Raw genomic sequence first — 13,162 nt, 5'->3', positions numbered from 1 at the left:
TCTAATACACTAAACATTTTGGTGATGATGAGAAATTATTCTAATTTGAATATTATTTACGAAAAAATTAATCTCTAATTAGATCAGAGAGTAATTAAATATTCATAATTATTATGAGATAATATTCTAATTAAATTAGATTTAAATATGAATATTTAATAATGATTTAATGGTTAAGATCCAATTAAGTTATTAAGAGAGATAAGGATTAAATGTATTGGATAAGTTTCAATTAGTTACTAATTAGTTGCTGTATATCTTGATGCTTATCCTAAGGATTAATTAGTTTAGGATCTGGCTAACTTCATGATTTAATTAGTTAGCACTTGAGGGCTGTACGGTTGTCGAGGGAAAATATGTATAAATATATATACATATATAGCATCTTTCTCGGTGCTATGAAATTAATTAGCCTCTTAGGAGTAACTAGATTACTTTTCTCTCTCTCTCTCTCATCTTTTCTCAAGTTCAGAGTATTTTATCAAAACGGAATGTAGATATCACAGGACTACTAACACCGTCTTTATAGTTTACGACTCATCTCAGTAGACTATCTCTTCCATGTAACGGAAGACGTCGGATTTGCATCAATTCCGTGTGGACACATTGTCACGCCCCGGATTTCACGTTCCCCGGGCACGCCGACAGATCCGCCGTATACAAAGAAATTTTCCCTTTATACGAAGCGATAGCTGTACCTGTAAATCAAACACTACTACGAACAGTAGTAGAGAGCTGCTAGAGAAAACTGAAGCTATATAAAACAGAGTTTCATATACATAGTTCAGATCCAAAACACAGAGCTACTCGCACTGGCGAGTTAAGTCAACTATGTACATAAACTCTAAACAAAACATCTACCTGCAGTAGGGCACCTCTAGCTCGGCACGTCGGGTAGAGCTCTAACTCGCGACGCCCTTACCTCGATCCAGGTCCGCAGACGGTGCAGCAGCCGGAACCTGTGGCTCTACAAAACATAGGTAACAACTGGGCGTGAGAACTACTGTAAAAACAAGTAGTCCTCAGTGGGTGCCGCCCAAAACAACATCGGTCACCCACTAAGTCTACAGAAGGGAGCAAGGATAGAAGGAAAAGCAGGAAGTACACTCTATCGCTATCATCCACTACACTATCATGCTCTACATTAACCGACTGTAGGAAATGTCAAATCTGACCCAATCCAATTGGGACTGTAAACATACCCGTCCCTGGGACTGTGAACACACCCGTCCCGGCTCAGTTGCGACTGTATAGCTACCTCCACACTAACCAGTCCGTGGATAGCAAGTCCAACTAGCCTGAGCGACACCAACGCAAAAGCACCGCGCCCGCCTCCGGAGTGGCACTCGTGGGAGCTATCCAACCGAGTATGCAGCGTATCTCTGTCGAGCTCAAACAGGCTCTCTAACTCAAGCCGAAGTCCAGTAACAACTCTGACTAGTCTAAATACAACAAACAACGTGCCCTCGGCACAATCCGACGCCAAAACGACGAACCGGGCCCACCGTCAGTCCCGACGGCACCCACTAGTACGAAACAGTCTAAACGACCTCAGAAAAAATTCACTCGGCATACCAGCACGAGCGTAAATGTATTCTAAACTATCTGGAGTACTCGTCTACAGTATGCTGCGACAGTACAATTCTATAACGGCTCCTAGAGCTAAATCAGGCAGTTTAATACATATGTCGATTCCAATCGCGTTTTCTCCTAAGTTTAAACCCAGTCCAACATGTATATTTAAAAGGTAATAATCATGTTATATATGCAGCATTTATCCAGGATATCATTATGAAAAACGAACTACAACATGATTTACCGAACAGAAAATCATACATGTCGACTATTACTATACTTAGGAATAAACCGATGTAAACCCACCTTAGTCGCTAATTCTGGCAGCAAAACACCCTCACAGCTGCAGCACCACCTGCTGGTCGATCTACACCCTCCAAATCCGGGAGTCGAGCTAACACCACGCTCTACAAAGCACAAATCACCGTTTCAGTCCCAAAATTCGCAACAGTCAGGTACAGCACGGATTCGACCAATCTAACCTCAACGAAATCTGGCAAGTAAGGGCTTCGTGGATTCCTCTCGAAGTCCTGAATCCAGCGAATCAAGCCTCGTCGAAATCCGACGCTCCTACGTCGAGTACGAGCCGAAACGCCAACGGTCGACGCTGGAAATCTGCAGGGACAGCAACTAGCTCGAAATTGAAAAAGCTTGGAAATTAGGAAGCAATTCTATGGAACACCCACCTCGACGGCGACTAGCACTGGCGCGACGTCAAGAACGGCGAAGATCCACGCTCGCCCGGCCTCCTCACGATGCAACGGCAGCAACCGTAGGTTCGAACGGCTCTGCGGTGCGACGTCGACGGCGAAATCGGCTCCGCGGCGGCGTCCCTCGCGTGCTTCCTTGGTACGGCCGAACGAAAGAGAAAAGGAGAGAAGAGAGGAGATAAACTCCTCTCTCTCTCTTCCCTGCATGCATAAAAGAGGGGGGAGGTGATGCCACATGGCATTACACATACTCACACATGTGCACTCACACACACACACACACGTACCCTCACACACACACTTATATATATATACTAAGTGTAGGGATACTAGTATACTACATTACTATGTTTGGTTTAGTTTATAAAATTCAGTAAGCTTCACAATAAAGTATAGTCTATTCTAAAATTGTCCTTAGCCATATTTGGCAAGCTTTTTTTATTGTTTACTAATAATATTTTTTTACTAAATTTTATTTTAAATAATTTAAAATTTTAAAATTTTAAAATTTAAATTTGAACAGAAATATAAATTTTAATATATTAATTTAAAATATAAATATGAAATTTATAAATTTAAAATTAAATTTAAAATCTAAATTTAAAATTTAAAATGCAAATTTAAATTTAAAATTTAAAATACAAATTTAAATTTAAAATTTAAAATTTAAGATTTAAATTTAAAATTTAAAATTTAAGATTTAAATTTAAAATTTAAGATTTAAGATATAAATTCAAAATTTAAAATTTATAATTTTAGATTTAAATTTAAAATTTAAAATTTAAAATTTGAAGTTTAAAAATTAAAATTTTAAATTTTGAAAATTTAAATTTGAAAATTTAAAATTTAAGTTTTATATTTTAAAAATTGACAATTCAAAATTTAAATTAAAATTTTTAAAATGACGTATTGAAAGGGTTTCGATAGTTGGAGGGGTAAACTTGTAATTTTATATAACATGTAAGATTAGCCACTTTCAGTAATCCAAGATACACGCCCCTCCCTCGGTAATATTTTCGATGTAATGATGTACTATTTGTAATGCTACATTATTGATCAGATTACATACCGGATGAACCAAATACAGTAATACTAGCAAGAATTGTTTGTAATCTTGTCAAGATAACCCGAACCAAACGCACCCTAAAGGACATTGTTGTATAGTGTAACTAAGTCATTTTCCTACAAGGAATTAAGGTTTGAGGATCAATATGTCATCGTTCTCATAGTTTGAGGACCAAACGTGCAATTTAGCCACCCGGGCTATAAATACCTTTCTTTCTGTTTTTCAAAGCATGCTTTTGCTGGGGCATCGTCGATGCTTCAAATTTGGATTTAGGAGAGCCCTAACAGGTGAGCTTTTGCTTTTGAATTAATGATCCTCTTCCATGCTAAAATTGGTGAGGTTTTGATGCCCCCTCTTCCAAATGATACTTGTTTTATTTATTTTTTTCTATTTTATTTTCTCTCTTAATCTCCTCTTCCATGCAGCAACAAGTTAGTGAGGAGGTTCTGAATAGCGCCGAAATGTCCTGAGAGCAAGTCATGGGAGTCGTTTCCCAGTATGAACAGGCAAAGGTGTTTTTGCTCAGGATTTTATATGGATAGTAAGCTTTATGTCATTAGTGGCATAAATGAGAATTGTGATTTACTTACTTGTGGAGAATGTTATGATTTTGAGCGGCATGTGTGGGAACTTATTCCTAATATGATAGAAGATGTTCCATCTAGAACCGTTCACTCCTCTCAACCCCAAGATTTCATGGCAATTGTAAACAATGAGTTGTATTATCTTGACGTCCCTTCTCGCCATCTCAAGGTGTACTTGAAACACAACAACACATGGACGATAGTCGGTAGGGTGCCAGTGAGCATAGAACTCTTCGAGGGTTGGGGAGTGACATTGAAGTCTTTGGGGGACGAGCTAGTTTTAATCTGTAGAACGCTGCGCAATCACCCTACTTTCGAGATCATTATGTGCTTTTGCACACCTAGTCCTGAATTAGATAATGTAGAATGGCATGTCCTTGATTTCAATCGTCAAGGGCGGAACCCGTCCATTTATAATTGTTGTGTAATGATGGCTTGATCTGACAACTAAAGCAGAACGAGAGCAAGCAAATCACACAACAAGTAATGACAATGTTAGCATTTATTTTGGTTGTGTATTTTCAAGCATGTAGATGTTGTTTCTTGATTCTTGATTATCTCCTAGTTTGAGTTTTCACAGCAGAACAATGTGTTGTTTATGTACTGGTTGATGTTGCTCATTTTGATTAATAGAAAATTAAATATGAATTTAATGAACTTTGTTACCTCCTAGAGCTGTAAATTGTTCTTCTTTTCCAGTGGTGTAAATCTCTACGCTAGTTTCCGTTTATAGATTTTGAAGTTTAAAATATCAATTACAACAAGGTTGGCAAAGTTTTTCCTGGTATAAGTTATGCTTAATAGCTGATTATTGTTATCTTAATTACCTGCAAGTAAAGCTATGCTCTAAAGCCAACCAGGCTGACACATTTATTCTTTTTAGAACATAAATTTGTATTTGATGTTAAATATTATCAATAAATTTGGGTTCTTATTTTAATTTATGTTGTGTATGTGTCCATGAATCTTGTAAAGAATTAATAAGATGATGACATATATTCTCAAGAGTTGAGAATTTAAAACGTGTGTCATTGATTGTTAATTCCTAAATGTTCCCGATCGATGGAATATCACGGGACGGTGATTGATCCGGTGAGATTGATGCATAGGTCGCTTTCCTTTTTGAATAGACGAGTCTCGAGTCAACAGCGTAAGGACACTGGAACGAATATGCAGATAGTTGTTAGAGAATAAGGGTACCGAGCGTGACCAACGCGAGAAGTCACTTGGATGTTTACTAACTCGTCAGTGACTTACTCAATGTTGTAGTAGTGTGACTGATCCTTTGACCTGCGGTGCCTCAGCTATTTACAATGAAGTTACTGTAGTTTGATTGTATATACACTTGGTTTCTAGTCATTCTGGTCCTTACGGTGCATATTAGTTCTTTTTTGTTTTGAAGCTTTTAGGTACTTTGATTTTGTAGTATTTTGATTTCGTAATTTAATTGTTAGCATCCAAAGATTTATGTGCCCATCGGCATAAGTTGTGACCACCATATCTTATCATAGTGACAAGATATTGATATGATGTTGTAGAATCGTTGGCACTAATCATTAATTTCAAAAGCTAGAGTTGTCAAAAAGATACAATCAATTAAACTTGAAGCGTACTTCAAATATGACTCTGCCCAATTTGACCTCCTATCATCGCACGTGACTCGATCAATTCTGGCCTCTCCTCACACCAAGGGATGTCAATGGGTATGGATATCCGAAATATTACCCAAACCCGAATCCAAACGGGGCGGGTTTACCTGAGCTAAACGGGTATGGATTCGGTTATGGGTATAGAAAAAAAAAAAAAAAACCAGACGGATATGGATACGAGTATAGATTTTATATTTACCCGACCCGAATCCGAACCCGACCCGAACCCGAATAAATTATATATATACATAAATTTATTTTTATTTATTTATATAATATATAAAATATTTAAAAAATTTTATCCTTTAGATCTTCATTCAACGGTAAGGATTTTTAAAAACCCGCCGGGTTCGGGTCTCGGTTCGGGTTTCGGATTTTTGGTCGGGCCGGGTTCGGGTCTCGGTTCGGGTTTCGGATTTTTGGTCGGGTACGGATATGGGTATGAATTTTTAAAATTCGCCGGGTTCAGGTCCGGGTACGAATTTTAATTTAGTTTTCGGGTTCGGGATCGGGTTCGGGTTTTTAAAAATCCGATCCAAACCCGATCCGTTGACATCCCTACTCACACCTACATAACCGTTTTGATAGTATATTTTTATATAATTTTATAATTCTTTAAAACACAGAAAAAAAAAATAAAAAGAAAAGCAATTCTTCATTTTGATTAATAGAAGGTTAAATATAAATTAAATGAACTTTTGTTACCTCCTAGAGCTGTAAATTATTCTTCATTCTTCAGCAGTTTAATCTTTACGCCAGTTTCGGTTTATAGATTCCGAGGTTTAAAATATCAATTACAACAAGGTTGTAAAAGTTTTTCCGGTTGTAAGTTTTGCTCAATCAGCTGATTATTGTCTATCTTAATTACCAGCAAATAAAGCTTTTTTTTTTTTTTTAAAGCTTTTAGGTACCACCATGTGTAGTATTTTGATTTCATAAGTTGATACCGACCGTCCCTAGAGCAAGTGGCAAAGGGCTTGGTGGTTGGTATTCGAGACCCAAGTTCGAATCCTAGTTGATTCACATTTCTAGCTAATTTTATTTCTAAATGAAATAAACGAAGCTGGTAGTGTGATACCTATCTCTCCAAAAAAAAAAAAAAAAAAAGATTTCATAAGTTGATTGTTAACATCCAAGGATTTAAATGCCCATCGGTATAAGTCGTGATCAATGTATTGTACTGTACTGATAAGGTATTGACATAGTACTGTAAGATATTTTACGCTAATTATTAATTTTAAAAACTCAAACTATTAGAATGTACAATCAATTTACTTAAAACATATTTCGAACATGTTTCGGCCTAATCTGACCTATCATAACTTCGAACGTGACTCAACCAAATCTAGTCTCCCACTATGATACTGCCCCCTTTGAGCCAATATACCGTACTCTAGTGTTATTTTTATTTGCTATATTATACTAGTTTTTTTCAAAGACACCATTATATTATAGTATTTTATCAATCTTTAAACTATATTTTAAATTTATTTTTATTTTTGTATATTATAATATTTTATTTTCTCATAGATATTATTAATTTTTTTTTCACTAATCTATATATTATTGTTAGTAAATTTATTATTTTAGATAAAATCTAACAACTTTATTAAGTGACAATGATTAAACATAGAAAAAATTTAGAATGATATCATGAACTTATTAAAAGCTTTTTCCATATTATTTTTACTTTTTTTTATATTTTTTATGTTAAAATAAGTTGAATATATATTCGGACACTTCAAGCCGGTACTTTTTAAAATAATTTTTATATAAGATTATAGTTTTGTTGCCTATAGTGTAAGGATTTAAAAATAGGGTTAATTTCACCAACCCCTAATTACATGGATACCCTCCAAAAATTTTTAATATCAAAAGTACCCTTCAAATTTAGTAAAATTATCAAAACTACCCTTATTACCTATATTTTAAAAAAAATATGGCTAAAATACCCATTTTACCCCTCTCACTCTTACAACAATTATAATATATATTTTATTACCAAGATAATATACTTTTACTATAAGTATTTTTCTAGTTTAATTTAATTAATTTAATATGTCTTCATTTTAACTAGTTTAATATGTCTATATTTTATTTCATTTAACTAGTATATATTCATTTTATTTGTTTAATTACAAATGGAATAATTAGATACTTTTTGTTAGATTTATTTTAAGATTTTTATATTGTTTTAGATGTAGTTTGAAAATTCTTTATTGTAGCTTTAATTTATATTACTATGAGTTTTTTTTCATATTTGTCTTTTTATAGTTTACTTTGATTATTTTTTAAATCTTTATATTATGTTATATATAGTTTGATAGTTTTCTATTTTATCTTTGAAAATTTTTTTGATAGTTTTATATTTTAAATGAAAAAATAATTAAAATAATCAAAGTAAACTATAAAGAGACAAATATGAAAAAAAACACATAGTCATAATTTTTTTGAAAAAATAATCAAATTAAACTGAAAATAAAAAACAAATTAAATTAAACTAAAAAATACTCATAAAAAAATATGTATTATAATTGTTGTAAGAGTGAGAGGGGTAAAACTTGTATTTTGGCCATATTTTTTCTGAAATTCAAGTAATATGGGTAATTTTGATAGTTTTACTAAATTTGGAGGGCAAGTTTGATATTAATAATTTTTGAAGGGTATCCATGTAATTAGGGGTTGGTGAGAGGGTACCTATGAAATTAACCCTTAAAAATAAACAGTTGAGTAGTGCTAAACGTACAATACAAAAAAACTGAAAAAAAGCTTGTTACGTACAGTATAGTATAGTATAGTATAATTAAGTCAAATTATTATAAAAGTTAAAGTTTGAGGATCAAAATGTCTTTGTTTTCATAGTTCGAGGACCAAACTTGCAATTTAGCCTCCCCGCTATAGATACCTTTCGTTCTTTCTTTTTAACAGCGTTGATGTGGGATTTGCTTTCGCTGGGGCATCGTCGATGCTTCAATTTTTAATTTAGGAGAGGCTTAACAGGTGAGCTTTTGATTTTGAATTAATAATCCGCTTCCATGCTAAAACAGGTGAGGTTTTGATGCCCCTTTTCCATATGATACTTGTTCTATTTAATTTTTTTTTTCTCTCTCTTAATCTCCTCTTGTTTTGTTTGTAATATACTTTTCAATATTGCATATCAACTGTTGTTTTAATGATTGATTTTTTTTTTTCATTTTTTCCTGTGTTTTGTTTCATGCCTATCACATGTTTGATTGAATGCCTCACAAAGATTTTGCTTTAATTAGTACTTGTTTCTGTGCTGTCAAAAGATGCTTTCTTGTGAAGAAAGGTTTGATTTTGGTTCGTGTTTTGATTGTATATGCGTGTAATGTTTGCTGACAAAGATGCAGAATCTTTTGTAATCTTGGAATTTTGGGAAGAATCAGATGTCGGAGGCCGAGGAGGATGCAATTGGCGGTGCCTGTGAATGCGAAGAGAATGAGATTTTAGTGGGATCCGAAGGAGCAAGCCACGAAAATTGAAATGGATCATCCGTTCCGAGATGTTGATGCCTCTTATTTGCCGCCTTTCAGTGACGACATCGCCCTTCTTATCTTGGCGAGGCTTCCGAGCTCAAAGTACTGTGATCTTCGCTTAGTGAACCGGCGCTTCCGTTCTCTAATAAGAAGCGGTGAGCTCAATGAGATCCGAAAGAAGATTGGGCTTAAGGTGCCAAAAATTTTCTTACATTCAGGAGAAGCCCGCTATCAGTGTTATGAACCATATACCAGGTCCTGTTGGGACCTCCCTGTATGTCCATACGACGAAACCACTCCATATCGTGCCAGGGAATTGTTCTGCTTGGGAACACATCTTCTTCTGTTGGGAATAATCAATGGGGACTGTGGTCTTTGTGGTCTTCAGAGTGACTCAGATATTTGGAGGTACGAATTGGAGTTAAACCGGTGGTTCAACAGTCCTATGATGATCACACCAAGATTTGTTTTCGCATCTGCAGACTGTGGTAGTGTGGCTTGTGTCGCTGGAGGGGAACAACAAGGTAGTGAGGAGGTTCTGAATAGCGCCGAAAAGTATAATCCTGAGAGCAAGTCATGGGAGTCGCTCCCCAGTATGAACAGACGAAGGTGTTTTTGCTCAGGATTATATATGGATAGTAAGTTTTATGTTATCGGTGGCATAAATGAGAATCGTGATTTACTTACTTGCGGAGAATGTTATGATTTTGAGCGGAATGTGTGGGAACTTATTCCTAATATGATAGAAGATGATCCATCTAGGACCGTTCTCTCCTCTCAACCCCAAGATTTCGTGGCAGTTGTAAACAATGAGTTGTATTATCTTGACGTCCCTTCTCGCCATCTCAAGGTGTACTTGAAAAACAACAGCACATGGAAGATAGTCGGTAGGGCGCCAGCAAGCATAGAACTCTTCGAGGGTTGGGGAGTGAAATTGAAGTCCTTGGGGGACGAGTTAGTTTTAATCTGTAGAACGCTGCGCAAGCACCCTACTTTAGATATCCTTATGTGCTTCTGCACGCCTAGTCCGGAATTAGATAATGTAGAATGGCGTGTCCTTGAGTTCGATCGTCAAGGGCGGAACCTGTTCATTCATAATTGTTGTGTAATGATGGCTTGATCTGACAACTAAAGCAGAACGGGGGCAAGCAAATCACACAACTAGTAATGACAATGTTAGCAGTTAAGTAATGACAATGTTAGCATTTATTTTGGTTGGGTATTTTCTAGCATGTAGATGTTGCTTGTTGATTTTCTCCTAGTTGTGTTTCCATGGCAGAACAATGTGTTGCTTTTATGTACTAGTTAATGTTGCTCATTTTGATTAACAGGAAGTTAAATATAAATTTAATGAACTTTGTTACCTCCTAGAGCTGTAAATTATTCTTCGTTCTTTAACAGTTTAATCTTTACGCAGTTTCGGTTTTTAGATTTTGAGGTTTAAAATATCAATTACAACAAGGTTGGAAAAGTTTTTCCTGTTATAAGTTCTACTCAATAGTTGATTATTGTTACCTTAATTACCAGCACCAGTAAATAAAGCTCTCTTTTTTTTTTGAAGATACTTTGATTTGTAGTATTTTGATTTCATAATTTAATTGTTAACATCAAAGAATTTAAATACACATCGGCATGAGTCGTGGCCAACGTACCGTATTGTGCTTACAAGACATTAATATAATACTTTAAGATTTTTTGCACTAACCATTAATTTCAAAAGTTTGATCTATTAAAAAGATACAATCAATTTACTTAAAATATATTTCGAACATGTCTCGGCCCAATCCAACCTACCGCAACTTTTGAATGTGACTTAGCCCAATCTGTCTCTCACCACATGGCACGATATTGCTCCTTTAAGCTAATATACTATACGTTAATATTATTTTCATTTGCTATATTGAACTATTTTTTTTTTTTCAACGACAACATTGTATTATAATATTTTATTAAAAGACAACATTGTATTATAATATTTTATTAATCTCTAAATTATATTTTAGATTTATTTTTGTTTTTCTATATTATAGTATTTTATTTTCTCGTAGATATTATTAATTTTTTTTTATCACTAATTTCTATATTATTGTTAATAAATTTATTATTTTAAATAAAATCTAACAACTTTAATAAAGTAACACAAGTTAAACAATAAAAAAAAGTTTTTAAAAATTTCCATGATAGACTTATTAAAACCTTCTATCAAATTATTTTTATTATTTATTTATATTTTATTATTTTTTATGTCAAAATAAGCTGAATATATATTCTGTCACTTCTAATCAGTATTATTTTAATAGTTTTATATAAAATTATAGTTTTGTTGGTTATGGTGTAAGGATTTAAAAAAAAACAGTTGAGTGGCGCCTTGGGAATAAGAAAAAAAAGTATAATATGGAAAGTGAAAATGCCAATAATTCCATTTCTAATCCAATTATTTTTTATCACGTTGTTGTATAGTGTAACTTAGTCATTTTCATATAGATTTTTTTATTTTATATTTAAAATTTCAAATTTAAATAGATAACTTTTACAATTAAAAAATTCAAAATTAAAATCAATATTTTTAAATCTCAAATTTAAAAATTTAAAGTTATAAATTTTAATTTTAAATTTTAAATCAAATCTAACAAATATAAAATTACAAACATAAAATGTCAAATTTAAAATTTAAATAATTAAAAATAACAATTTAAAGTTTAAATTTAAAATTTAAAATCTATATTTTTAAATATCAAATTTAAAAATATAAAGTTATAACTTTTAAATTTTAAATTTTAAATCAAATCTCATGTTACAAATATAAAATGTCAAATTTAAAATGATACATGTTTTATTTTATTTTATTTTCTCTCTTAATCTCCTCTTGTTTTGTTTGTAATATACTGTAATGGCTCCGGACAATCCGCAATCCGCCGATGATGATAACTTGCTGAGGCGAGGATGATGGCTGCTTCCTGTCGCGAATCCGAGATAAATTGTCACGCCCCGGGACCGGCGGAGGCCCTCCTGGTAGCGTGCCCAGACCCGCCATATGTCTACACATATAAGGCGTCTACAATAAAGCGGAAGTGAAGGCAAGCAGTAGAACAATTAGAAGAAGTGAAATATCTAACAACTAATGATATCAGAGCGAGTAAAGTTCTAACATCTACACTAATAGTAATAGAACATAACTAACACATGAAAGTAAACATAAGTTATACAGTAACAGCCTCTAATACAAANTTTTATATATATATATATATATAGAGAGAGAGAGAGAGAGAGAGAGAGAGAGAGAGAGAGAGAGAGAGTCCGGTTATAATGCTATCGATGGCACTTTAAACACTTGGTGCTATCAAGTTTTCTGCCGTTAGATCAATCTCTTTGACAATTTTTATCTGTTAAATCATACTATATATTCAACCAACAACCCACTCAACCCTAGAAGATCACTATCATCATAACCGTACATCGCTTCATCCAAAGGCTGAAACTTAATAACACTAATGACTTAGATGCTATTAATAGTATTTTAACCTAGTTATATATATGAGCTTTTCAAGTCTAATTCGAGCGAAGCCAGTAATATTCAAGCTCGGCTTGAAATAAAAATCTAGTTTTTTTTTTTCTATTTAAATTCGACTTATTTAATTTCGAGTCGAGGTTGAGCGGACATCATTGTATGTGATGTTGGCTCATTTGGCAGCCCTATGCGGACATCACTATATGTGATGTTGGCTCATTTGCCAGCCCTATATAGATATCATTATCTGTGATAGTCTGATGGCACTGGATCCATTTAACCATCTTCTTTTACTCATTAAAATATCATCGCGTGAAGCTCGCGTGCCTAAATATCATTAATTATCTTTACTTTCTTCGTATCATTAACATATCATCGCATGTTTCAGAGGGGATTATTATTAGGTAAAAATAAATATAACATATATGCAGTTTGGCAGTATTGCATAAAAAAATTAGAATAACAATTAGAACCGGCCGACAATCCAGCTCGTTGCTTGCCAGTTATCTCATATTCGGCTCAAAACGAGATTCAGATCTATTACTTGATTAATAAATAAGCTGAACACACGCT

The 13,162-nt window shown here is 33.8% G+C and overlaps 2 protein-coding genes and 1 long non-coding RNA gene across 8 annotated transcripts; 2 read left to right on the top strand and 1 right to left on the bottom strand.

Moving 5' to 3' along the window:
- Window positions 1-1,588: 1,588 nt before the first annotated feature.
- LOC109705109 lies at window positions 1,589-2,622 on the bottom strand. The gene is made up of 3 exons (XR_002214623.1): window positions 2,262-2,622; window positions 2,058-2,190; window positions 1,589-1,982 (listed from the first exon to the last, which is right to left on the bottom strand). It is a non-coding gene; the product is annotated as an uncharacterized LOC109705109 (long non-coding RNA).
- A 1,227-nt stretch (window positions 2,623-3,849) lies between these two features.
- LOC109705110 (F-box/kelch-repeat protein At3g27150-like) lies at window positions 3,850-4,374 on the top strand. Its single transcript, XM_020225867.1, has one exon. The coding sequence runs from the start codon at window positions 3,850-3,852 to the stop codon at window positions 4,372-4,374; it is 525 nt and encodes a 174-aa protein (XP_020081456.1).
- Window positions 4,375-8,433: 4,059 nt separating this feature from the next.
- LOC109705111 (F-box/kelch-repeat protein At3g27150-like) lies at window positions 8,434-10,444 on the top strand. 6 transcript variants are annotated; one of them, XM_020225868.1, is made up of 2 exons: window positions 8,434-8,584; window positions 8,956-10,444. In XM_020225868.1, the coding sequence occupies exon 2, from the start codon at window positions 9,089-9,091 to the stop codon at window positions 10,199-10,201; it is 1,113 nt and encodes a 370-aa protein (XP_020081457.1). In that variant the 5' UTR covers window positions 8,434-8,584; window positions 8,956-9,088; the 3' UTR covers window positions 10,202-10,444. The 6 variants fall into 6 exon arrangements, with proteins under 6 accessions (XP_020081457.1, XP_020081461.1, XP_020081458.1 ...); XM_020225872.1 differs by having other exon boundaries at window positions 8,457-8,584; window positions 8,992-10,444; XM_020225869.1 differs by having other exon boundaries at window positions 8,457-8,584; window positions 8,950-10,444.
- Window positions 10,445-13,162: the final 2,718 nt, after the last annotated feature.

The sequence above is a fragment of the Ananas comosus genome, unplaced genomic scaffold (assembly GCF_001540865.1).
Source record: "Ananas comosus cultivar F153 unplaced genomic scaffold, ASM154086v1, whole genome shotgun sequence".
Classification (NCBI taxonomy): domain Eukaryota; kingdom Viridiplantae; phylum Streptophyta; class Magnoliopsida; order Poales; family Bromeliaceae; genus Ananas; species Ananas comosus.
The sequence above is the reverse complement of the archived record's forward strand: the minus strand, read 5'-3'. Positions and strand labels throughout refer to the sequence as shown.

Excerpts from the sequence above, each read along its gene's own strand:
- LOC109705110 (XM_020225867.1), top strand. The coding sequence starts at position 3,850 with ATGAACAGGCAAAGGTGTTTTTGCTCAGGATTTTATATGGATAGTAAG.
- LOC109705111 (XM_020225868.1), top strand. The coding sequence starts at position 9,089 with ATGGATCATCCGTTCCGAGATGTTGATGCCTCTTATTTGCCGCCTTTC.